The sequence below is a fragment of the Halichoerus grypus genome, chromosome 11 (assembly GCF_964656455.1).
Source record: "Halichoerus grypus chromosome 11, mHalGry1.hap1.1, whole genome shotgun sequence".
Lineage (NCBI taxonomy): Eukaryota > Metazoa > Chordata > Mammalia > Carnivora > Phocidae > Halichoerus > Halichoerus grypus.
In genome coordinates, this window is record NC_135722.1 from 38,470,520 (window position 1) to 38,491,751 (window position 21,232).

Here is a 21,232-nt window from a genome sequence, read left to right on the forward strand (position 1 = left end):
AGGGTCAGAAAATTCCAAACCACCTCTAGAGGGCTTATGAGGAATATCCTAGGGCTCAAACACTCAGAATAACTGCATGGGTCTTATACTTAGGTTTCCATCCTTGGTCTCAAACTCAAACTGAATCATCTTGAGACTGAGCAGTTGGCTTTTGTTTCTATGCGTGCTGCCCTGTATTAGCAGCAGTCACTGCTAAAAGAATCATCAGGCACCTTCTTGGCTATTCAGGTGAGGGAGGCATTTGAGCCAAGAGACAGCCAAGGTCTTGGATATTCCAGGCTCTTGTTTGGCTCTTTCCCTTGGCACGTAGAAACATGCCAAGGAGAAGGTCTGGATCTTAATCTTGACTCTGTAACCCAGAGCTGTGGGGCTGGTAAGATTCCTGAACCTCTCAACTTCATTTTTTGCCATTTTGTTAAATGAGGCCAGTGGCCAAGCCAGAAGGTGGTTATAAGGATTAAAATAATGTATAATTAAGCACCAAATATTAAAATGCAGCCCTTTCCTCACACAGTGTAAGCCTTAGGTTCCTGATAATAGCTGTGAAAAGGCCACAGAGAAGTATCCCCAAAGGATAGGCTTAAAGTTGCTGTAATAGCCTTTTCTGTAACATTTTTTCAACACTGGACGCAGGAGAAAGCCTATACTTGGGAACTAGGTCTAAGGAACTTTAGAGAATTTCTACCCTTAAGGATACAAAATAGGGGGCAAATTGAACGAGGTATCTTAGTCTTAATGCCAGTCTTAGAGACTGAAATGTAGGGGACCCAATCACATTCATCCACCCCAACTACCTCCCCACCCTTCATCTCCCTGTTTCGAGCTAACAGAATACCAAGTCTTCATCTTAAAAAGTACGGTAACTTTTTACATAAAATGTGACAAAATAATGTGCAATTACTTTATGCGAAACCAACAACAGGAACTGTACAGCTGGTCAGGTGAGCTTCAGAGCTGCATTACTTCACCAGGATCATCTTTGCTTATTTCCACCGGGGTCTGGGGGGGGAGAAAAGTATGTCAGGTGGGCCTTACCTAGTGTTTGCTGGGGTGTGGGGATGAGGCAATTGCCCTCCTTGCTGTCCAATTCTGCCTCTTAATGCCTCTGATCCCAGTTGCCAGAGGGGTGTAGCCATGGGGGAGGTGACAAGAGGCCAAAAAAGAACAAATATCCAAGGCCTAACAGGAAGAGAGAAGATCTCTAGCACCAGAACCACTTTATCAACCACCGTTTACTCAAGGAGGGAGAGTTAGGTCTGGGTTGCTGGTGTGAGCTGATTTAAGAAATGGTACTGAAGCCTGAGCCCACAAAATGGCCCCCTGAGCACCAGACAAGGTCACCCATGTCAGACAGCTTTGACTCTGGGCCTGAGATATCTATACCTCTACACCTCTAGGTTCTTTGAAACTGAAGAATGTAAGACTAAAGACTCTTAGGAAAATATGTATAAAAGAAAGACATGAGGGGCGCCTGGGTGGCTCAGTCGTTAAGCGTCTGCCTTCGGCTCAGGTCATGATCCCAGCGTCCTGGGATCGAGCCCCACATCGGGCTCTCTGCTCCGCGGGAAGCCTGCTTCTCCCTCTCCCATTCCCCCTGCTTGTGTTCCCTCTCTCGCTGTGTCTCTCTCTGTCAAATAAATAAATAAAATCTTTAAAAAAAAAAAAAAAGAAAGAAAGACATGAAAGACAGAGGGAACTCTCAGATAGTGAATGATAATAGAAGTATGTAAGCTACAACCACTTTCTTAATAAAGGAAAGACTATTTGTTTCTAAAGTTACTAGAGTTGGATTTTGATGCTTAGCTCATTGATCTGGGGGAATACATTCCAAAGTAGGAATAGAGAACAAAGTTGAAAGCATACTTACCCCTCCTGGGGGATACTTATATCCCTTCCACATGGTTCCTGCAATGAGAAGCAACCATAAGATAACAATCATCGTGGGGCTTCTTGCTCAGCTGGTGGTGTGTGCTGGGGAAAATGGGTGGTTCTGAAAGGTGTGGTGTTCTATCTCCTGAGCCCTGGGAACTGGGCTGTCTTCATTCAAGACCAGAGGGTGGATCGCCCAGCATGTCAGCTCCTGGCTGGAGAGCTTTGTGGTTTAGTCTGAACTGCAATGGCTCGCCATGGCCATTTTGGGGGGCAGAGCTCAGACACCAATTGTGACATCAGCTCTTGTGACCTTGGGGAAACCAGTCAGAGTAAGTAGCTATGGGACAGTTGGCCAGGATGCCTGGCCTGTTGGGGCCAGAGAACCCTAACAGAAGGGCCCTGTTCACTGGTGACCCTACGTGGTTAGGATTTAGCCAGCATCACATCTTTATTAACTCATCACCTATCAAAATATTAACTATTGGTTTTATGCAATCAGATGCAAAAAGCATTGCTATGCAAAAAACAAAACAAAACAAAAAATATCCTGGATTAATTGGGAGGATTGGCTAGGCATGCTGTGAGCAGTTACTTTATATACTATTGCTAGGCTATTTGAAAAAGAAAAATCTTGCATTTTTTGAAACACCACAGTTAAACCCTCATTATGCAGGGTATGCTTCCTCACAACCTCCCTGGAAAGGGAAGAGAAGGAAGATGGGCTGTTATGCTCATTTCACAGTTGGAGAACCTGAGGCGCAGAACAGTTTCAGTGGTTTGGTCAGGATCAGGTGGCTTAGCTAAGCAACTGCCCAGTGCCTCCATCCACAACCCCACCCCCACAAAGGTCTGAGTTGGGTCAGTACTCATACAGACATTCTGAGGCAGGTGGAGAGAAAAAAAAGAACCCTCATGCCTTGTTCTTAGTATCGCTGGGGTTGGGACTTGATGCCCCTGCCGTCCAGAGTAGCTTCCCAGAAAACCTGCTTCTGTAACCGGCTTATTACTAAGACTTTAAGTTTCTTTAACAGTGGGAACATCTTTGAAAAAACAGGTCTGAATGAAAGGGAGTGGGATGTGAGAACCCCAGGAGATGTTTGCTAAAAGGAGACTGTATTCATGTTTCCTAGAGGCAGGCTGGTCTAGTGGAATGAGTGCAAGAGGCTATTAGGTCCAGAGACCTAGGCTTGCAACCCAGCTTCATAAACGAGTTGGACTGTATGGCCTTGGGTAAATAGTTGAGGTTGTTGTCACCAGTAAATCTTTGTTGTCCAGTTCATTATTTTGCTTAGTTGTTAAGTAAGCATTTAGTAAATGCTTTGCATCAAATGCTTGACATGAATTCCCAAATGCAATCCTCCCAAGAATAGTAAGATACTGAGCTATCTCCATTGGGCAGATGAAGAAAGTGAAGTTTAGAGAGATTCAACCTTCCCAAGGTCACAGAGTGAGGAACAAAGTGAGGGCTTGAACTCATTCACGGTAACTCCAGTCTTGGGATCTGCCAAAAGGGATGCTGAAAATACTCACCCAACTTCTTATAGTTTGTGAGAAAAGTTAATAGACGGGAATGAAAAGAATACCTAGGAGATGTGCTTAACCAATCTTGGAACCTTGGCCTGCTGCTCAAAGCAGGGCTTGCCGTCTTCTTCCCCCACTGCATACCTCCAACCACTTCCCCTTTGACAGCTGATTGTTTCCCAGGGGGAAATAAACTCTCCACTGAGATTTCAGGGTGTTGCCGCATTCTCTGGAAAGGGAGGAGTTGAGTCCAGCAAACCTGACCACTCACTCAGAGCTGTGGGTCTTCATCCAAAGTCCAGCAGCTCAGTCGCGTCTTGTTCTCCTGAACAGGCCACTTCTCTTTCCACTTCAGAGTTGGAGGCTGAGTCAGAAAGAAATTTAAAGGCAGAAGTGGTTCTCTTTGTTGGCCTAGTAGGTAACAGCCTCTGTATGACTGCAAGGGCTGTCGGGAGGTCCCGCCAATGACCACATTCCCTTTCCCACCAGCGACCACTCATCTACTTGGCCTGAAACCCCCCCTCTCCAGCAGACCCCTTATAAACTCCATAATGCTTTGAGATAAGTGCTGTTATGTAGCCAAGGGGCAGGTGGAACTTAAAGCTATCCCAAGGGGATGAGAAGTAGCCTGGGAAACTAACTTTGTTCCCATTGCATCATGACCTCTAATTAGTGGTGCGACCTCAACTATCCTTCCCCTTTGATGGGAAATCCCAGCTGGGAAGGGGAGCCAGAGCCAGGACTGACTACTACCAGGGACTCACAGGCAGGGTCATTACTTACCGTGAACTCCGGAAATGCGCCCATGTAACATGCAAGTCCAACAAAAAGCATCCAGCCAAGCACGATCATGACAACAAGTAAAACAATGTCTAAGACACAACTGCACAGTGAAAGACTATTCACGGAGATCTTGGCAAAGGAGTGTGCTCATGAAACCCTCAGTTGGTAGAGGTCTTGCATGTCAGTTCCAGTCCTTGACTCCAAAGGATCCACAACGCCCTAGTGGAGAAGTTGAGAGTCTAGAAGGGCATTGTGACATCATTGGTCACATGGCCCAGACTCACATGTCAGAGAGACTGCCCCCAGACCAGTAGCTGAGCAGCAAACTAAGCTTTTTGTATGCATTCTGTCATAGCAACAATATGAAGTAGGTACTATTATCAAGCCCATTTACTAAGAAGACTGAAGCGTAGAGAGCCCAAGTGACTTACACTAGGTCACAAGGCTGATGCTCCAGATCAGGGCCAGGACTCAGAGCCCAGCTACCCGTTAGGAAGCTGGGCTCCTTAGACTACAGACAGGGATTGGGAAGGGTGTGAATGGAATAAACTGAATTCTAAGGAAATGAGACATCTCTTATTTCTGTCCCTCCAACTCCCTCATCATCTCAAGAGCTCTGTCACCACCATTTTATACCATTCTTCAGTATCTTTGGTCAGTAACTCTCTGCTGGTTCTCCTCTCTTGGCCTTCAAGAAGCCACAAGAAGTCCTTTCCTTTCCTTTTATGACCGGACTGCTTAAACAAGTGGTCCACACTTAAAGCCTTTCTTCCCAATCTCTACCTTTCTTCCATATATCACATTCTGACTTCTGGCCTCCACGCCACTACTTAGATGCTCTCAGATGTTACCAAAGATCTCCTTTTTGTCAAGTCTAATGACCTCATCCTCATCCCTTTGACCTCCCTGTACTGTCACAATGGACCCTTCTCTCCACCAGAATTCTTTTTACAGACACATGTCCCTATGTGTTATTTTGATATCCCCTTTATTTTCATTACTTTTTTTAATGATGAAAATAATAGGTGCTCATGGTAAAACATGAAACCACCTGCACACATATAAGAAAAATTTAACAATCTCGCCTCTTTTTCCCCTCAATTCCCATCCCCATGAGGTACCCAAGCCTGGTGTGTACCCTTCTGCCAAAGAATCCTCCATGAGCTTGCAAACATCAGTACACATACAGAGGGCTTCTTTTCAGTGTTGCTTTATTAACGGTGATCATAGTACCTATGCTACTATGCACCTTGCTTTTCTCCTGTTAACAACAATACATCATGGACATCCTCCTGGATCAATGGATAAAAAAATCTAAACACATTCCTTTTTTTTTTAATAATAAGCTTTATTGAGGTATAAATCACATATGATAAAATTCACTCCTTTTTAGTGTGCAGTTGATGAGTTTTGAAAAATGTGTCAATCTCGTAACTACCACCACCATCAAGAGAGAGAAAAATTTCGATCATCTCAAAAAGTTCCCTGTACCCCTTTGCAACAGGTCTCCTCCCTTGAACTCCCCGCCCCCCTGGAAACCATTTATCTGCTTTTGCATTTTCCAGAACTTCATATAAAGAGAGTTATAGGCTCATTCACTGGCTTCTTTCACTTAACATAATGCTTTTAAGATTCATCCATGTCGTACAGCAGTTTGTCCTGTTTTATTGAATGAACGTATGGCCCACTGCGTGGACATTGCAGTTTATCAATTTACCTGTCAAAGAACATTTGGGTTGTTTCCAGTTTGGGTTATTAGGAGTTTGGATTATTATAAATCTTTGGGTACAGTTTTTTGTGTGAACATAAGTTTTAGTTTCTCTAGGGTAAATCCCAGCAGGGGTATTTAAATCATGCGCCTGTTAAAAAAACCTTTATCACTAGTTCTCAGCAATTTTACTTTGCTGTGACTATGTAATTTTCTGCATGTTTCTTCTATTTGGAGTTCAATGAGCTTCTTGAACTGTGGGTTTATGGTTTTCATCAAATTGGGAAAATATCTGCCTAATATTTCTTCAAGTATTTTTTTCTGCCTCCCTGTCCCTCTCTATGACCTCCATTACATGCGAGACCAGTAACCAGTGTGAACATGTCCCACGGCTTGCTGTGGCCCTGTTCATTTTTGAGTCTTTATCTCTCTGTGTTTCATTTTGGATAGTTTCCATTGCTTTCTTTTTCAAGTTCACTCATCTTTCCCCTATAGTGTCTAATCTTCTGTGAATCCCATACAGTGAATTTTTCATTTGACATTGTATTTTTTCATCTCTTCAAGTTCAATTTGTCTTTTAAAAAATTCATTTTTTTCCACATCATGTTCATGTTTCCCTTTGCATCTTTGAGCATTTTTATAAGATTGATAATAAACATTTTAAGGACTCCATCCGCATATCTACCATCTCTATCATTTCTGGAGTTGTTTTGATCGTTGATTTTTCTTTTTGTTATGGGTGATATTTTCCTACTTCTTTGAATGCCTGGTAACTTTTGGTTGGATGTCAACATGGTGAATTTTACAAGGCTGTCTGCCGGACTTGGCTATATTCCTTTCAGTAGTGTGGGGTTTTTTCCAGGATGTTTGGTATCAGTTTGATTCTTCAGAGGCTTGTTTTAAGATTTGTAATGGTAGGCAAAGAGCAGCTTTTACTCTGAAGATAATTATCCCCATCACTGAGCTATGACCATTCTGATGCCCACTGGGCACTCTCTCTGATGCCTATTGTGTTCAGTCTTTCAAATCTGTGGAATTTTCCACAACTTCTAGCCCTTTTTAGAGCTCCAAGAAGTGTTTGGCCCGCTGTTTCTGGGTGGTTCCTGTCCTGGCCTCATGGAGTTTTCGTATGCACAGACAAACTCAGCCAAAGACTTACAAGGACCCCTACGGAGATCTCCAGAGTTTTCTCTCTGTGGAACCCCTTTTTCTCCAGGACCCCATCCTGCAAATTCCTGGTACTCTGGCCTCCTTTGTATTCTGCTATCTTTCTTTATAACTCAGCAAGACTAATCTTGGTTTGGGGAGCCCCATTGTGCTGCAGTCTGAAAACCGCTTCCGGACAGTAGGCTGGGGCGATTGTAAGGCTCATCTCCTTTATTTCCTGTCTCTCAAAGTTCATAGGCTTGTGCAAGATCTGAAAACAATCATTTCATATATTTGGCGCAGTTTTCTACTTGTTTATGGAGAGAAGGCGACTCCTATAGCAGTTGATCCTTCCTAGGCAGAATGCAAAGGAATCCAACTTCTCCTGTTTTAATTTCTGCGTAACAGTCCACATTGATTTCCTCTTTCTCCTACCGATGACTATATCAGTCAAGAGATGGAAACCACACAGTAATTTCAACAGAGAAAGTTTAATAAAGAGAATTATTAACTAGGAACAAGACATTAACTAAGGAAAAGGCAGAAAGCTCTACCTACACAGAAACAGCACATACAGGGAGCAGTTACCACCTCGAAGGCTGAGGCAAAGCACCCAAGGGAGAAACAAAGTTGTAAGAGTCCCTCCCCTCTGGAGCTGAGATCCAAAACTGGTTGAAGAAGTGGTGGCCATCACCGACTGGATGGTAGAGAAATCCAATCAACTGCAGGCCAGACCTGACAATTAGAGAATCACTAGATGCTGGTGAAATTTGCCAGGAAGTCTCCAGAGGGGCTTCTGGGAGGCTCACTGATCACTGCTGAGAATCTGCCAGCAGAATATACCAGGAAGCTACCCCGTGAGGTGCTGGTGGTAGAACTCAAGGCAAACTGTTCAGTGGCAGGGACGCCATTGAAACTCAATGGAAAACAGTCCATAGAGAGGCCACTGAAAGTCAACAGGGGTGAGCACCACTGGATAGCCCCCACGTGCCGCTGGCAGCCGCATAGCAGAACCAGGAGAAACAAAGGCACACTGGAACCAGGAAAAGAAGTTTCTTCCTCCTACAGTAGCTCCCCAAGGCCCTCTATTGCTAAAACTTAACATCATGCCCACTAGCAAGGAAAAAAGGTTTACAAGGTCCATCACAGCAGAGCAAGCAGTGAATGGTGGATTCAGAGCTGAAGGACAATGAGTTCATAAACGGCACAATGTGCATTTAGGTTTTCTCCCATTTTTTATCACCATAAACAATGCTGTGATTGTTAAACAAAATTTCTTAGAAAATTTCTTCTGAGGATTGCCAGGTTTTTACTTGTTAACCAGGAAAGCCGCAAGATGACAAAAAGAGTATGCCAGTTCAGATAGAGGATGAAAATGGAGAGGCTATATCAAATCCTTCCAAAAAAAGAACTAGTGTAAGAAAAGAAAGCTTATAATTTCATTTCATAAGGACAAAGGATGTCTTTCAAAAGACAAAGGATGTCTGTGGCAGGATCGCCTGAGATGCAGCATACGCTGTCAGTCAATGAACAACATAAGCTCCATACATCTAAGTAAAGGATACTGGTTTTTGATGCACATATTTTTTAAATTTTCATGAGGACTAATTTCTTATTTTTTTTCTTTTGTTGCCCATGCCTTGGTGTCATATCCAAGAAATCACTGCCAAGTCCGATGTCATGAAGTTTTTTCCTATGTTTCCTTCTAAAAGTTGCATTGTTTCAGGTCTTACACTGAGGTCTATGATCCATTTTGAGTTAATTTTTGTATATGGTGTTAGATAAGAGTCCAATTCATTCTTGCATATGGATATCCAGTTTTCCCAGTACCATTTGTTGAAAAGACTGGCCTTTCCCCCATTGAATGGTCTTGGCACTCTTGTCAAAAATCATATGACCATGAATGCAAGGATTTATTTCTGGGATATCTATTCTATTCCATTCGTGAGGTACTTAGAGATGTCAAAATCATAGAGACAGAAAATAGAGTGGTGAGTCGCCAGGGGCTGGGAAGAGGAAAGAGTAGGAAGGTATTATTTAATAGATATAGAGTTTTAGTTTTAGAAGATGAAAAGCACTCTGGAGATGGGTGGTAGAGATGGCGGGGCAACATTATGAATGTATTTAATGCCAGTGAACTGTACACTCAAAAATGGTTACGATGTAAATTGTACGTTATGTGTGTTTTACCACAATAAAGAAATGGGGGAAAAGATTAGTAAATGATAAGGATACATGTGTCTGATATTTGGAATACCAGGGTTTCATCCCTGAATAGTATGTCTGACAGGACCAATAACTATGAAAGCAAAGAGTGTAAACAGAGTCAGAAGCAGAGCCCCAAGAAAAAAATTCCTATTTTAAACAAGCCATTCTTGTGACTTTTCTCAAGCTGCAAACAAAGACGCAGAATATACACTTTTCCCATTTCTTAGTTTGGGGACCTTTTTTTTTTTTTTTAATTTAATTAACATCTTTGTACCTGTGTCTTGGGTACTTTTATTTCAGTAAGACAAATTTCCAAAAGTAGGGTTATAGAGTCAAAGGTATGTCAGATTACTTCGCCCAAAAGTTGTAGCAAATTATGCTCCCACAGACTACATTTGAGTTTCTTAAACCAGGGTGCAAGGATGGGCTTCAGTGGATCCCTGAACATTCCTGAAATTGGACACAAAATGGACTGCATATGTTGGCATGTACGTTTTTCTGGAACAGGTCTGTATCTTCCAACAGATTTTTTTTTTTAAAGTCTGCAACTCTAATAAGGCTGAGAACTAGCACACTATACCATCTTCTCCCTATGGCTTTGGTCACCTTACACCATTCATTCAGCAAACTTACTAAATATCAGAAGAATGAAGACATGCATAAATTCAAGCATGCTAGGCACTGGGAATACAGATATAAATGAGATTTGACAGCTATCTGTCAGGACCTTACAGTCTTTGGGGACAGAAAGAGGGGAAGAGATGGAAGCAGTCCGGTACAATAAAATATCCCAGGCAGGGCATTAAGGCATGAAGCACAGAAGACACGACATGCTTGGGGAAAAGTGAATATTTCAGCCTGGTTAGATTACAGGATGAAATAGTGCCAAATTCTGGATGTGGATGCTAATCACAACTTCACACACAGGGAAGCAGCAAAATGCACAAAGAAGGAACATGGTCTCTGACACCACCTTCTGCAACAATTTAACCTTTCTGAGTCTTGGTTTCCCTATCTGTAAAATGGAGCCAATTATACCATATATCCTCTATTTTAAGGTGCATACTTTTTCACATTTCAGCTCTTTTCAAATAGATGTAAGTATTAAAATTGGTATTTATATTTAATTTTGTAACCTTTTCTCTCCCAAAACTTTGTCAATAATGTATCTCTTACTCAACAGGATCTCAGAAACAAGGAAATAGGTAATACAACCCCAAACCTCAGTTTCCTCGCCAGTAGAATGATCTATCTAGGTCACAGGGTTCTGAGAAGATTAACTGTGATAAAGCACATAAAACTCTAAGCAACGTACCTTCCACACAGGAAATGATGGCTACAAACACACATACACACACACACACACACACACGCATAAAGTATTCATAGGGCCTATAAGTCATTCGTAGTGACTAAACCAGAAGAGAATGAGCTGTTTGGATGGAAGGCATCTCCCATAAATGGTTCTTCCATCAAAGATTGAAGAACCTTGCTCAGGCCTCACTTCTAACGTGGTGTCTTTTCCTTGATTACTGGATTTCTGACAGGGTCTGTTAGATCTTAGGCCCTGGAAGTCCCATCATTTCCTAGGTTTGTTTATCCGCCTGAGGTGCTCTCGGAGGCCTCTTATCTTTCAATCTTCTCCCCTCCTACCTTCTCTCCTGGCTCCCTCTCTCGCCCCACATCCAGTCTCTACAAGGCAGCAGTCAGACCTATTCTTTTAAGACTCAGTCACATTACTTCTCCGTTCAAAACCTTCCAGTGGCTTCCTCTTTCTCTCAGAGTAAAAGCCTGAGAAAGAAAAAAGCAGCCCCCAAAATCTGGGAACTGGTCTGACCCAGCCAGGAAGGTCTCCATGTTGTTAGAAGTTGACCCAGCACTCACGGCTAGGCTATGTTATTCTCCTGCTGGATAAAACAACCTCACAGAACACAAACACCAGACAGGGTCACTCAGACCATGATAAAATGAGACCAAATAAGGCCAATTCATAATTTTGTCTAAGCAGAGACAAACCAAAGGTCCCTGTGCAGCCCATGAAATACCGAACATCCTCTTCTCTCTGCTATGAGAGAATAGAATATGAGTGACTGCTTCTTCTTTACCAATTACTGCTTTATCCTTGCTCCAGTTTGCCCATTGTATAGATATTTATTGAGCTATCCAATCACAGAACTGTCTCTGCTTTCTGACAGCACCCAATCCAAAGTGAAGGTTCACTTCATTAAACCCTCCCCCAAGTCACCCAAAGCCCCAATCCTATAATAGGTCTTTCTCATACTCCTGGACTGAGCAGTCCCAGTGGTTCTCCACAGCATCTGCTCCCTCACTGCAAAGAGTAATCAACCCAACTTATTTAAGGGTGAGTGTTCCTGATGCTCTTCTGGCAGGACGGCATTGACAAGCCAGAGTCCCAAATGTCTACAAAGGCCCCACAGTGATTCTCAGACTTCACCATGCATTAGAATCACCAGGTTTGTCAAAAATGATCACTTGAACCACCCCTCCCCCAGAGTTTCTGACTCTGTAAGTCTGGGGATTGGGTCTTAACAATCTGTACTTCTCCCAAGTTCCAGGTGATGCTGAGGCTGTGAGTCTGGGGGCCACACTGCAAGAATCACTGCCCTAACCCATCTGTGGCTTCTCCCTTATTTGTCTGACTTAGCCTACTTCTGTTTCCTCACCTCTTACTTCATTCTACTCCAGCCACAGTTGGCCATTTTGAGCTCACACCTGTCTTAGGACTTTGCTTTGAATGCCCTCTAATATAGAACACTTAATCTCTCACCTCTCAAGGAGACCTACCCTGATCTCCTTATCCTGCCTTTTAAAAATTTATTCCCCACAACACTTAATTACCTTCCAGCATATGATCTAATTTATTTATTTACTATACGTATTGTTTTGCTCTCCTCCTAATAAAAGAATGACAGCCTTAGGACAACCGATATTTTTGTCTATTTTGTTCACTGCTGTATCCTCAGACCTAGAAAAAGATCTAGCAAATAGTCAATGCTCAACAAAAGTTTGTTGAATGAATAAATACCCTTGCCAGCCTTTATTTTCTTCTAATTGAGTCACAGCATTCCCGCCTCTGGCTCTCCCTGTAAATACAATCATCTTCTTGCTTACCCATCCTCCTGACAGTTACAATATCCATCTTCTGCGACTTTTTAAGCCCAGTGGCCCAAATCAGGGATAAAGCAAGTAAGTAAATCACAAGTCAAGGAGACCAGACAAAGCCAGCAAATTGCATTTCTTCGTCTTCTCTATGTGGATGATCTTATCCACCAATCTACCTCTTCTCTTGTTCTCAAACTCTTTTTCTGCCCTAGCTTTTCCCTCTCTGTGCCACCAACAGTTATGGCGCCCCTCCTTTAAAAAAAAAAAAAAAGGCAACTCCTCCCGGCATGCTGCACCAACCCTCACAATCTCCCAGTTTTTCGACAATGCTCCTTCTGACTCCATTTTCCCTTTCTAGCTCCCTGAAAATTTGCTTTTGAAGTCCCGTTACCTCTTCCTTCCTAAATCTAACTATAATTTTTGGTCTTGATCTTTCTCGATACTCTGCTGAATTTAACACACCCTTCTAGAAACTCTCTTCCAAAACAGCGCGAGTTGCTTCTACCTCCTTTACTGCTTCTCCTCGGGTCCTTCCTATTCCTCTCCTTACAGATGTCCCCAAGTTTCCTTCCAGCAAGCCGGGTCGTGGCCCCGGGGCGCTAACGCCTTTCCGACCGCGCTCAGGGTCCACTCTGGGGCGCTGGTCCGACTCCCGGGCGGAGCTGCCGCTGAGCCTGGGCGTTGGACGCGGGCGGACTTTCTAGCCTGGGAAGGGGCGTGGCCTTGGACCGCTCGGGAGGCTTGGACCTCGGCGGCCTCCGTCCAGGGGTGGGTCCGGAGGGAGGTCCACGGGCTGGAGTCACAGAACCTGGCTCCGGGAGGTGGATGGAGATGGAGTTCGACTGCGAGGGTCTCAGACGGCTACTGGGCAAGGTACGGGCAGCCCGCCGGGCCGGGTCTGGGGCGCCGGGGTGTCGGGGCCGGGCTGCCTCGTAAAGGCGTTTCCCCGGCTCGTCCCGGGGTTCGGAGCGGAGGCGGGCTGGCCTGAAGCCGGCTGCGGGGAGTGGCCCCCGGGAGGCTGCCGGTCTCTCCCTCCCGAGTCCTCAGTCCCGGGGCGGGGCCTGTGGCTCCGCCCACGACTCCGAGGCCCGCGGCCTCCACCGGGAGGGAGACTTTCTCACGCCACCAGCGTCTCTGGTTCTCAAACAGCTCCCAGCACTCGCCTGTGCCTTTAACCATGCCTTTCTCTCTGCTCCTACGGCCTGCCCCTTTTTTCTTGACTTGCAATCTCTTTTTTCTGAGACTCAACTCAGATGTCACTCCCTGCAGGATGGAATCACGCCCCTCGCTCTGCTTGCTTTCAGAAGTCTGGATTATCACGTTGTGGAGTAATTATTTTATTTACGATGATTTATTTACTCCTGCGGTGTACTCACCGCAGAGACGGTGCTGTTGTGTTCCCTTCCCTAGCACTGTGCCTCACCACAGCGGAGGTGCTAAATCACTGTGCAGTGAATTAGTGACTTGAGTAGATATAGGAATGAAAACGGGGCTTGCAGGCCCAGAAGAGATCCTCTTAATATTTGAAAGGTTGAGCGGGAGGCCTGACCCAGAAGTCTAACCTACATTTCTGGGGCATGACTAGCACCAGTTTCCAGGTTAGTCCGGGCACTTGGTCCAGGCTCTGATTTCCCACCAGTGTACATTCTGAGGCAACCCCTCTTTTGCTGGCTTTCTAGTTAAGTGATTCTTAATGCTTCCTTAAGACTTCTCCATGCAGAAACCATACATGCATGCCATTTTTTTGGATTTGTCTTAGTTGGGGCAATTTGCACATCTGTGCGAGGTTATGAAGCCTCATGACTGAACGTGTTTATTTAATTGATCTGAATGATTTTATCTACGGTGACAGGTATAAATTTTGTAGGAAGAGAAGTATCATGCTTACGACTACACCCTTAGTGTCTCCTCTTCACAGAACCTCTCTATCAAGTTTTTTAATGAGGGGAGCATGATCTATTGTTCGGTGGGAAGAAATGTTAAAGTTGAGAGTAGAAAAAGAACTTTATAATTTTTCCCTCATTAGATTAGCATGAATTAAGATAATTTGAAATGTTGTGGAGGATGTGGATGAATGGGACTTTTAAACACTGCTGGTGGTTAAATGGTTATTCAACCATTTTGGAGAACAATTTGGCCTTGTTAATTTGATTATGTGTGATTTATATCCCTTCTACATCTAGGTAGATACCATAGAGAATTCATAGTATATGAAGCAACAGACATTTGCAGAATTATCTATAACTAAAAATTAGAAACAACCCAAATGTGCATTAACAGAAAGAAGGATAATTTGTTGTATATTCATACAATGGAAAATATTACTGTGTGGCAGTGAAAATGAGCTGCAACATGCAACAATACAAATGAATCTTAGAAACATTATATTGAGTGAAAAAGATTGGAAGTTAAATGCAAAATTATAATTTTATAAAGCCAACAAAATTAAAATTAAACAACAACTAAACAAGCAGTAGTGTGTTGTTTAGGGATACACACGCATGTGTGATAAAACCAGAAGATGAAAGCAGAGGAATGTAAATACATTTTAAAGGGAGGCAGTTGAATGGGTGAGAGGGGCATTCAGACAGATGTAATGGTACTGGAGGGGTCTGTGCTGTCTAATAGAGTATCCAGTAGCCACAAGTGGCTATTTGTCAGAATTAGATAAAATTAAAAATTGAGTTTCTCAGTCACACCAGCCACATTTTAATTGTCAGTAGGCACATGTGGCTTGTGGCTACTATATTAGATCCCTCACATATAGATCTTTTCCATCATGGCAGAAAGTTTTGTTGGACATTACTATTCTGGATCATGTGTGAGCAGGTTGGTGCATGGGTGTTTATTCTTCAGAATTAGTGTATATTTGTGTGTGTGTGTGTATACACATATGTATATATTCTTTAGTTTGTATTAAATATTAAGTTTAGGGGTGCCTGGGTGGCTCAGTTAAGCATCTGACTCTTGATTTCAGCTCAGGTCATGATCTCAGGGTTGTGGGATTGAGACCCATATCAGGCTCCACACTCAGCCTTCATACTCAATGGGGACATCTGCTTGGGATTCTCTCTCTCTCCCTCTCCCCCTGCCACTACCCGTGCCCCCCCGGCCCCCACCCCCACTTGCACGTGCACATGTGCGCTCTCTGTCTCTAATAAATAAATATTTTAAAAATATAAATATTAAGTTTAGAAAAATTATCTGGTTCCCTCATTCCTATTTCAGAAGTACATGGTTCCCACACCACTAGTTGAATTATCTTGGACAGGTAGCTTAACCTAGATTTGCTCACTCACAGAATAAGATTGGACTTGATCTGTAAGATATGTTCCAGTTAGGTTTTTTAATGAAATGATGTCACAAAGTATTCCTCAGTGTGTCCTACATTTGAGCATATGTCATATAAGAGTACTTTTATACACTCTTCCTAAATATAAGTCTACTAAATAAACATAATCTAGCAGATAAAGTTAAAATTTTAATAACTTCTCAATTTTTCAGTGTTACTGACTTTTTTATTTTTTTAAGTAGGCTCCATGCCCAGCATGGAGCCCAACGTGGGGCTTGAATTCACAACCCTGAGAGATCAAGACCTGTGCTGAGATCAAGAGTCCGGGGCTTCACCGACTGAGCCACCCAGGCACCCCAGTGTTACTAACTTTCGTGACAGTATAATTGCTTTGGTTTTAGAATCTCCCAGGCCACTTTTCCTCTTTAGTGACATGCCCTGCACCCTTTAAGTACATGGCATAGTCTGAGGCACTTTCCTTAGAGAATGTTATGTAGACTTCTCTTAGGTGGTATTAGAACAGTAAGGGAATATATGCCTTAATGTTATACTAAGAAGATACTCTGTGTCATATATAGTGAAAATGATGTGAACATTTTTTTCAGGAAAGACAAAATAGGTCTTTTTTCTTTTAGGTGTCAAAAAGGCAAATCACGTATTTGACTAGTAGTGACATTTGGGTATTCAAGCCCCAAGGAAGAGAGCTTTTGCCCTGTTTTGACAAACTTTTATAGCAGTTTTGCAATTAAATCAATTCTGGTGTATATCCCTATGTAGCCATTAATCACATTCTCACAGGACATTAAAGTTAGAAAAAACAGCTTATAATTTTAAGTAGAAAACAAAATAAAAGTTGTTTTCATTCATAATAAATATTCCAGGTGACAGCAGTGTAGCCTTTTGTACATTTGTGGGATGATTTCACTCACTTTTGTTTACACTGAGTCAGGGACCCTGAATCTGGGCCTCATTTCTCCCTGCTGTAGTTAATACTGATTAATTCTTAGTTTCGATGCCCATACCTATGGATCATAATTTCTTTCTGTTTCTACTCTACTCATTTAAGTCTGCCTCTTTGCTAATTCCCATCCAGTCAGCCTACATTTATCAGAGGCACACCCTGTGGGGAGATACAGAGATACAGAGATGAATAAGAGACGATTCCTGCCTTCAAGTTGTTAATAATCATAGGCTTTTTCTTTTGCCAAATTCTTGCCCATCTTAAAATGATCTTCTCCCTTCCCTCTATAATTTTCTGTACCATTCTAGACTCTAATGTGGATTGTAGACAGCTGTTCCTGGAGGCCTTTCTCTAACTTGGATATGCTTTATGTGGATTCTTCATTTCTTGTCTGTACTTACTATTGTATATGTTTTTGCTTAATATCACACTTTTACATGTGTTAATCGTAAGGTCCTCATACATACCTGTTGAAGTTGGTAGGTGGTGGAGCTATGTCTCCTTTTTTTTTTTTTTTTTAAAGATTTTATTTATTTATTTGAGAGAGAGAGAACGAGAGAGAGAGAACACCTGAGAGGGGATAGGGTCAGAGGACGAAGCAGACTCTCCGCCGAGCAGGAAGCCCGATGCGGGACTCGATCCAGGGACTCCAGGATCATGACCTGAGCCGAAGGCAGTCGCTTAACCAACTGAGCCACCCAGGCGCCCGGAGCTATGTCTCCTTTGCAGATGAAAAGCTTAAGGCTCAGAGAGAGAAAACAGAATCTACTAGCAGTTACTCCCCATTTCCTCCCAATCTCCCATAACCCTAGGCACCCACTAATCTACTTTCTGCTTCATGGATTTGCCTATTCTGGATATTTCATATACAAATCATACACTATGTGGCCTTTTGTGTCTGGTTTCTTTCACTTAGCATAACGTTTTCAAGGTTCATCCATGTTGTAGTATGTATCTGTTCTTTATTCTTTTTATGGCTGAATATTCCATTTTATGGATATACACATTGTATTTATCCATTCATCAGTTGATGGACATCTGGCTTGTTTTCCTTTGTTGGCTTTTATGAATAATGCTGCTTTGAACAATCGTGCACACGTTTTTTGTATGGACATATGTTTCCCCTTTTCCTGGTTATATACCTCAGAGTGGAATTCCGGGGTCATACAGTAGCTCTGTGCTTAGTATTTCTGTATGAATGAGGAGGCAATTCAGTCACCTGGATGGCAAACCCTTGAATGCTGTCTGTTCTTCCTTTGAAACCAGGATGAAGTACCAGGAGGGTTGGGAGGGAAATTTCAAGGTGTCTCAAGTGAGTGAGGTATTCAAGAATGAGACTTGGATCTTGAGCAATGGTGACGTGGGTGCTCCTGCCCTATTTCTTAAGCCTTCAGGAAGTATTTGGAGGTCATTTGATTTAGTGATGAAAGGCCCAGGTCCAGAGTTTGAGCTCTGGCTTCACTCCTTAACTTGCTACCTAACTCAGCAAGGCATTTTCATTCTTAGTCTTTGAAGAACTGCCAAACTTTTCCAAAGCAGCTGCACCATTTTCTCACTAACCCTGCGGCTTGTGTATACAGGGGTCCTGATTCTCCACATCCTCTACTGTACTTGTTAATTGTCTTTTTTATTATGGCCTGTCTTTTTTTTTTTTTTTTTAACCTACTTCATGGGGTCCTTATTGAAAGGATTAAATCACATACTATTCATGCTCATAAAACTCAGAGCCCAGGGCCTAGTGCAGAGTGTTCTGTTAAAGGTAAATTGTAATTGTTTTGCTGCTTAAAGCTTTATTCTTATTCCATTCTCACTTTTCTCTTTTCAGTACAAGTTCAGAGATCTCACTGTGGAAGAACTAAAGAATGTAAATATGTTTTTCCCACATTTCAGATATTCTATGGACACCTATGGTAAGAATCATAACCCCTCAAAGAGTTTAAATAACTTGCTCAAGTACATAGGAAGTTAGGGATGGAGTTGGGTTTGTACATATGTCTGTCTTGCCCTCCGTTCACATACGGCCTGTTCTTTTAAGTGTCTTTCTTTATCATATAGACTTAAAACATCATTATACCAGTTAGTTCTTATTCTCATTTCTTCCATTTAGAGAAAGCGAGCCATGATGTCCTTAAACTCTCAAGCTATAGGATTAATACTGTCAATGTCCATTTTATTATTGAAGACATGTCATAATCACTTCTATTTTGGATTTTTGAATAATTTGATTAGACAATGTATATTTATACCTACAGCTTCTCTGCCACATTTCTAAGTTATTCTGTGTCCTTGAGTAATAACCCCTGTTCCACTGCTCTTTTCCATTTTAGTTTTTGCCATGGAATGATCCCTTTACCCACTGTTACCTTTCACTTATATAGTTCAAAGTAAACATTTGTGCTTATGTACCCTTTTGGCCTTGAATTTTCTGTCAGCCTGGTTTCCTCTTTTCCCTTTCTAATACGTCATCAAATTTATTTAGAATTTTTCCCCCCACTGCCTAAGTAGGATAGTTATTGAGGTACTAAGAGGACTACCTTCCAAGGCAGTTGGGTAGTTTGAAACCAGAGGTAGTGTTTTCTGTATTCAGTTCAGAGATGAGGGCATTAATTCTCCACCACTGTATCTCAGGCATTGATGGGTAAGTCGAAGTTTCAGGGACATGAAGGTGTAAAAAAGGTTGAGAATAATCGAGTTAGAGAAACCGAAGAAGATAATTAGTGATCTTCCAAAAAGGTCACTTTAAAAAATAAAGCTAACTTTTTTTTCTGATTATAAAGTTATAGTCTGGTATCTGAAAGTGATTATAACTGATTTGTTACACGTGACAATTATTTAATAATATCCCCACATTTTATAATCCTAAACTTCTTAGATGTGTTTTCACATTATCGCATTTGACCCTTATGACAACTTTATGATGCAGCCTTACTATCTTTATTTTATAGACGATGAAACTGAAGGTCAAAGAGATTGAAGTAGCCAAAAGTTGCATGTGTCTGAGTGAGAAAAGTAGGCCTAGAACCTGGGATTTCTATACCAAAGCCCTGTGTGCTTTCAGCTGTCCTCTTGGCTTTCTAAGAAAACAATATCTAGTAATTCCCCCTTGTCAACATATTTATAGATTCCTAGATGATGAACTTTAGAAATTATGTGTGCTTCTGTACGTGTGTATGTGCATGCACAAACTTTAATACTGTTTTTTCTACTTTTAAGTGCACATTTTGGGGCTCTTTTTTCTTCCAGTGTTCAAAGATAGTTCCCAGAAAGACTTGCTGAATTTCACTGGCACTATTCCTGTGATGTATCAGGGTAAGTGTGGCAGTTGAGAAAATGTGGGTATTTTGTAAAAGAGCCATTAAACAAGAACTTATATTTGTTTAGTTCCATAACGTTCTCAAAGTATTTTCACATGTATATGATCTATACAGAACCTTACTGGATATAGCAGAATGCTGTCCTGTCTAGTCTGTGGCCTAGATTAATATCAACAAATTCAATTCAGTTCAACAAATACTTACTGAGTGTCAGTTCTGTGCCCACTACTCTGCTATGGGATAATGTACAGAGGAGGGTGAGACAGATGTTGGGGAGGAAGACCTTCCTGTGCCCTTAGCTGAACTTAGAATCAAATTGACATGAGACAGATGCAAAGGAGAAATTCAAACTGAATAGGCGTATGTATGGGGGATGCACACAGACATGAGATTCCAAAGACAGTGGGGTAACATGAAGCTTATATGAGCTAAGGAGAGGGGAGGGGCCTATGGACACAAAAGGGAGAAAGACCATTAGCAAGAAGGAAAAGGAGATATTTGGAAAAATAAAGGTTGCCCTATTATGCAGATAAGTTTTTTAGGTAAAGGGGAGTTTCTTTTAAGAGCTCTCTTCCTGGTAGAGGCTCTTTGTTCCAGTGTAAATATAGGCATTTGAGAGGGAGGCAGAGAGCTTTTCCTCCATCTGCTGGGTTTCGATTACTTTTAACTCAAGATAATCTTTATGCCAAAGTGGCCCATCTTGGGCAACCTGCCTTGGGCCCCTACACAGACATAGGCCTGCTCTTAGGGAGAGTTCTTGTTGCTTTCCATAGCAAAATGCAAGGATCACACCTTTTTCTCCATTACATCAATGTTTTGTTCCTCTCCCTTTCCGCCTGTATGGTGTCCCCATTCTATGGGTGAAACTGAATCTTAGCCTAGTCAAGTGATTTACCTAAGACCACACAGCGGTATCAGGCTATAACTTGAAACTCCAGTAGGAAATTTGGGGCCATGACAGCTCAAAGAAAGCAACATATTTTCAGGTGGCCTGACAGGTTAAAATAATTGTTTGCCCCAAAAAACAAACAAAAAATCACTAGCTCCCCTATACTTAACTCTTCCTATTTGTCCAGACCTACTTCTATCAGTGTTCAACAGGACTAACCTTTCAGATAGGTATCATAGGTGATTGCTTATATAGTATGATGTAAAGAACACCAGTGAAGCATTGGTTCTAATATACTTCTCTGAAGGGGTTCCCTGAAATTCCACAACTAAAAATTTATTCCTCTTTTAAAATGCAAATAATCCCAGGAAGGATATTATCCAAAATCACTAATACACCGTGCTGTGTTTATAGA

General features: G+C 42.2%; 2 protein-coding genes across 3 annotated transcripts in view; one reads left to right on the forward strand and one right to left on the reverse strand.

Annotated features, from left to right (window-relative positions):
- Nucleotides 1-887: 887 nt before the first annotated feature.
- Nucleotides 888-13,387, reverse strand: MISFA (mitochondrial sheath formation associated). The gene is made up of 5 exons (XM_036077538.2): nucleotides 12,867-13,387; nucleotides 4,177-4,395; nucleotides 3,665-3,757; nucleotides 1,868-1,905; nucleotides 888-999 (listed from the first exon to the last, which is right to left on the reverse strand). The coding sequence occupies exons 2-3, from the start codon at nucleotides 4,243-4,245 to the stop codon at nucleotides 3,665-3,667; spliced, it is 162 nt and encodes a 53-aa protein (XP_035933431.1). The 5' UTR covers nucleotides 4,246-4,395; nucleotides 12,867-13,387; the 3' UTR covers nucleotides 888-999; nucleotides 1,868-1,905.
- UEVLD (UEV and lactate/malate dehyrogenase domains) overlaps nucleotides 13,118-21,232 on the forward strand; it is a 45,467-nt gene continuing 37,352 nt past the window's right edge. The window contains exons 1-3 of one of the 2 annotated variants that reach the window (XM_036077535.2): nucleotides 13,118-13,234; nucleotides 18,440-18,524; nucleotides 19,858-19,923. In XM_036077535.2, coding sequence (XP_035933428.1) covers nucleotides 13,187-13,234; nucleotides 18,440-18,524; nucleotides 19,858-19,923 — 199 coding nt within the window. In that variant the 5' untranslated portion in view covers nucleotides 13,118-13,186. Of the gene's footprint in view, nucleotides 13,235-13,574; nucleotides 13,690-18,439; nucleotides 18,525-19,857; nucleotides 19,924-21,232 lie in introns of those variants that run through there. The other variant, XM_036077534.2, reaches the window with a different exon arrangement.

Bases quoted from the DNA above. Each gene is read 5' to 3' on its own strand.
- MISFA (XM_036077538.2), bottom strand. From the start codon at position 4,245: ATGATCGTGCTTGGCTGGATGCTTTTTGTTGGACTTGCATGTTACATG. The intron at 3,758-4,176 runs GTAAGTAATGAC...TTTCTGACTCAG, and splicing joins GCGCATTTCCGGAGTTCACG to CCTCCAACTCTGAAGTGGAA.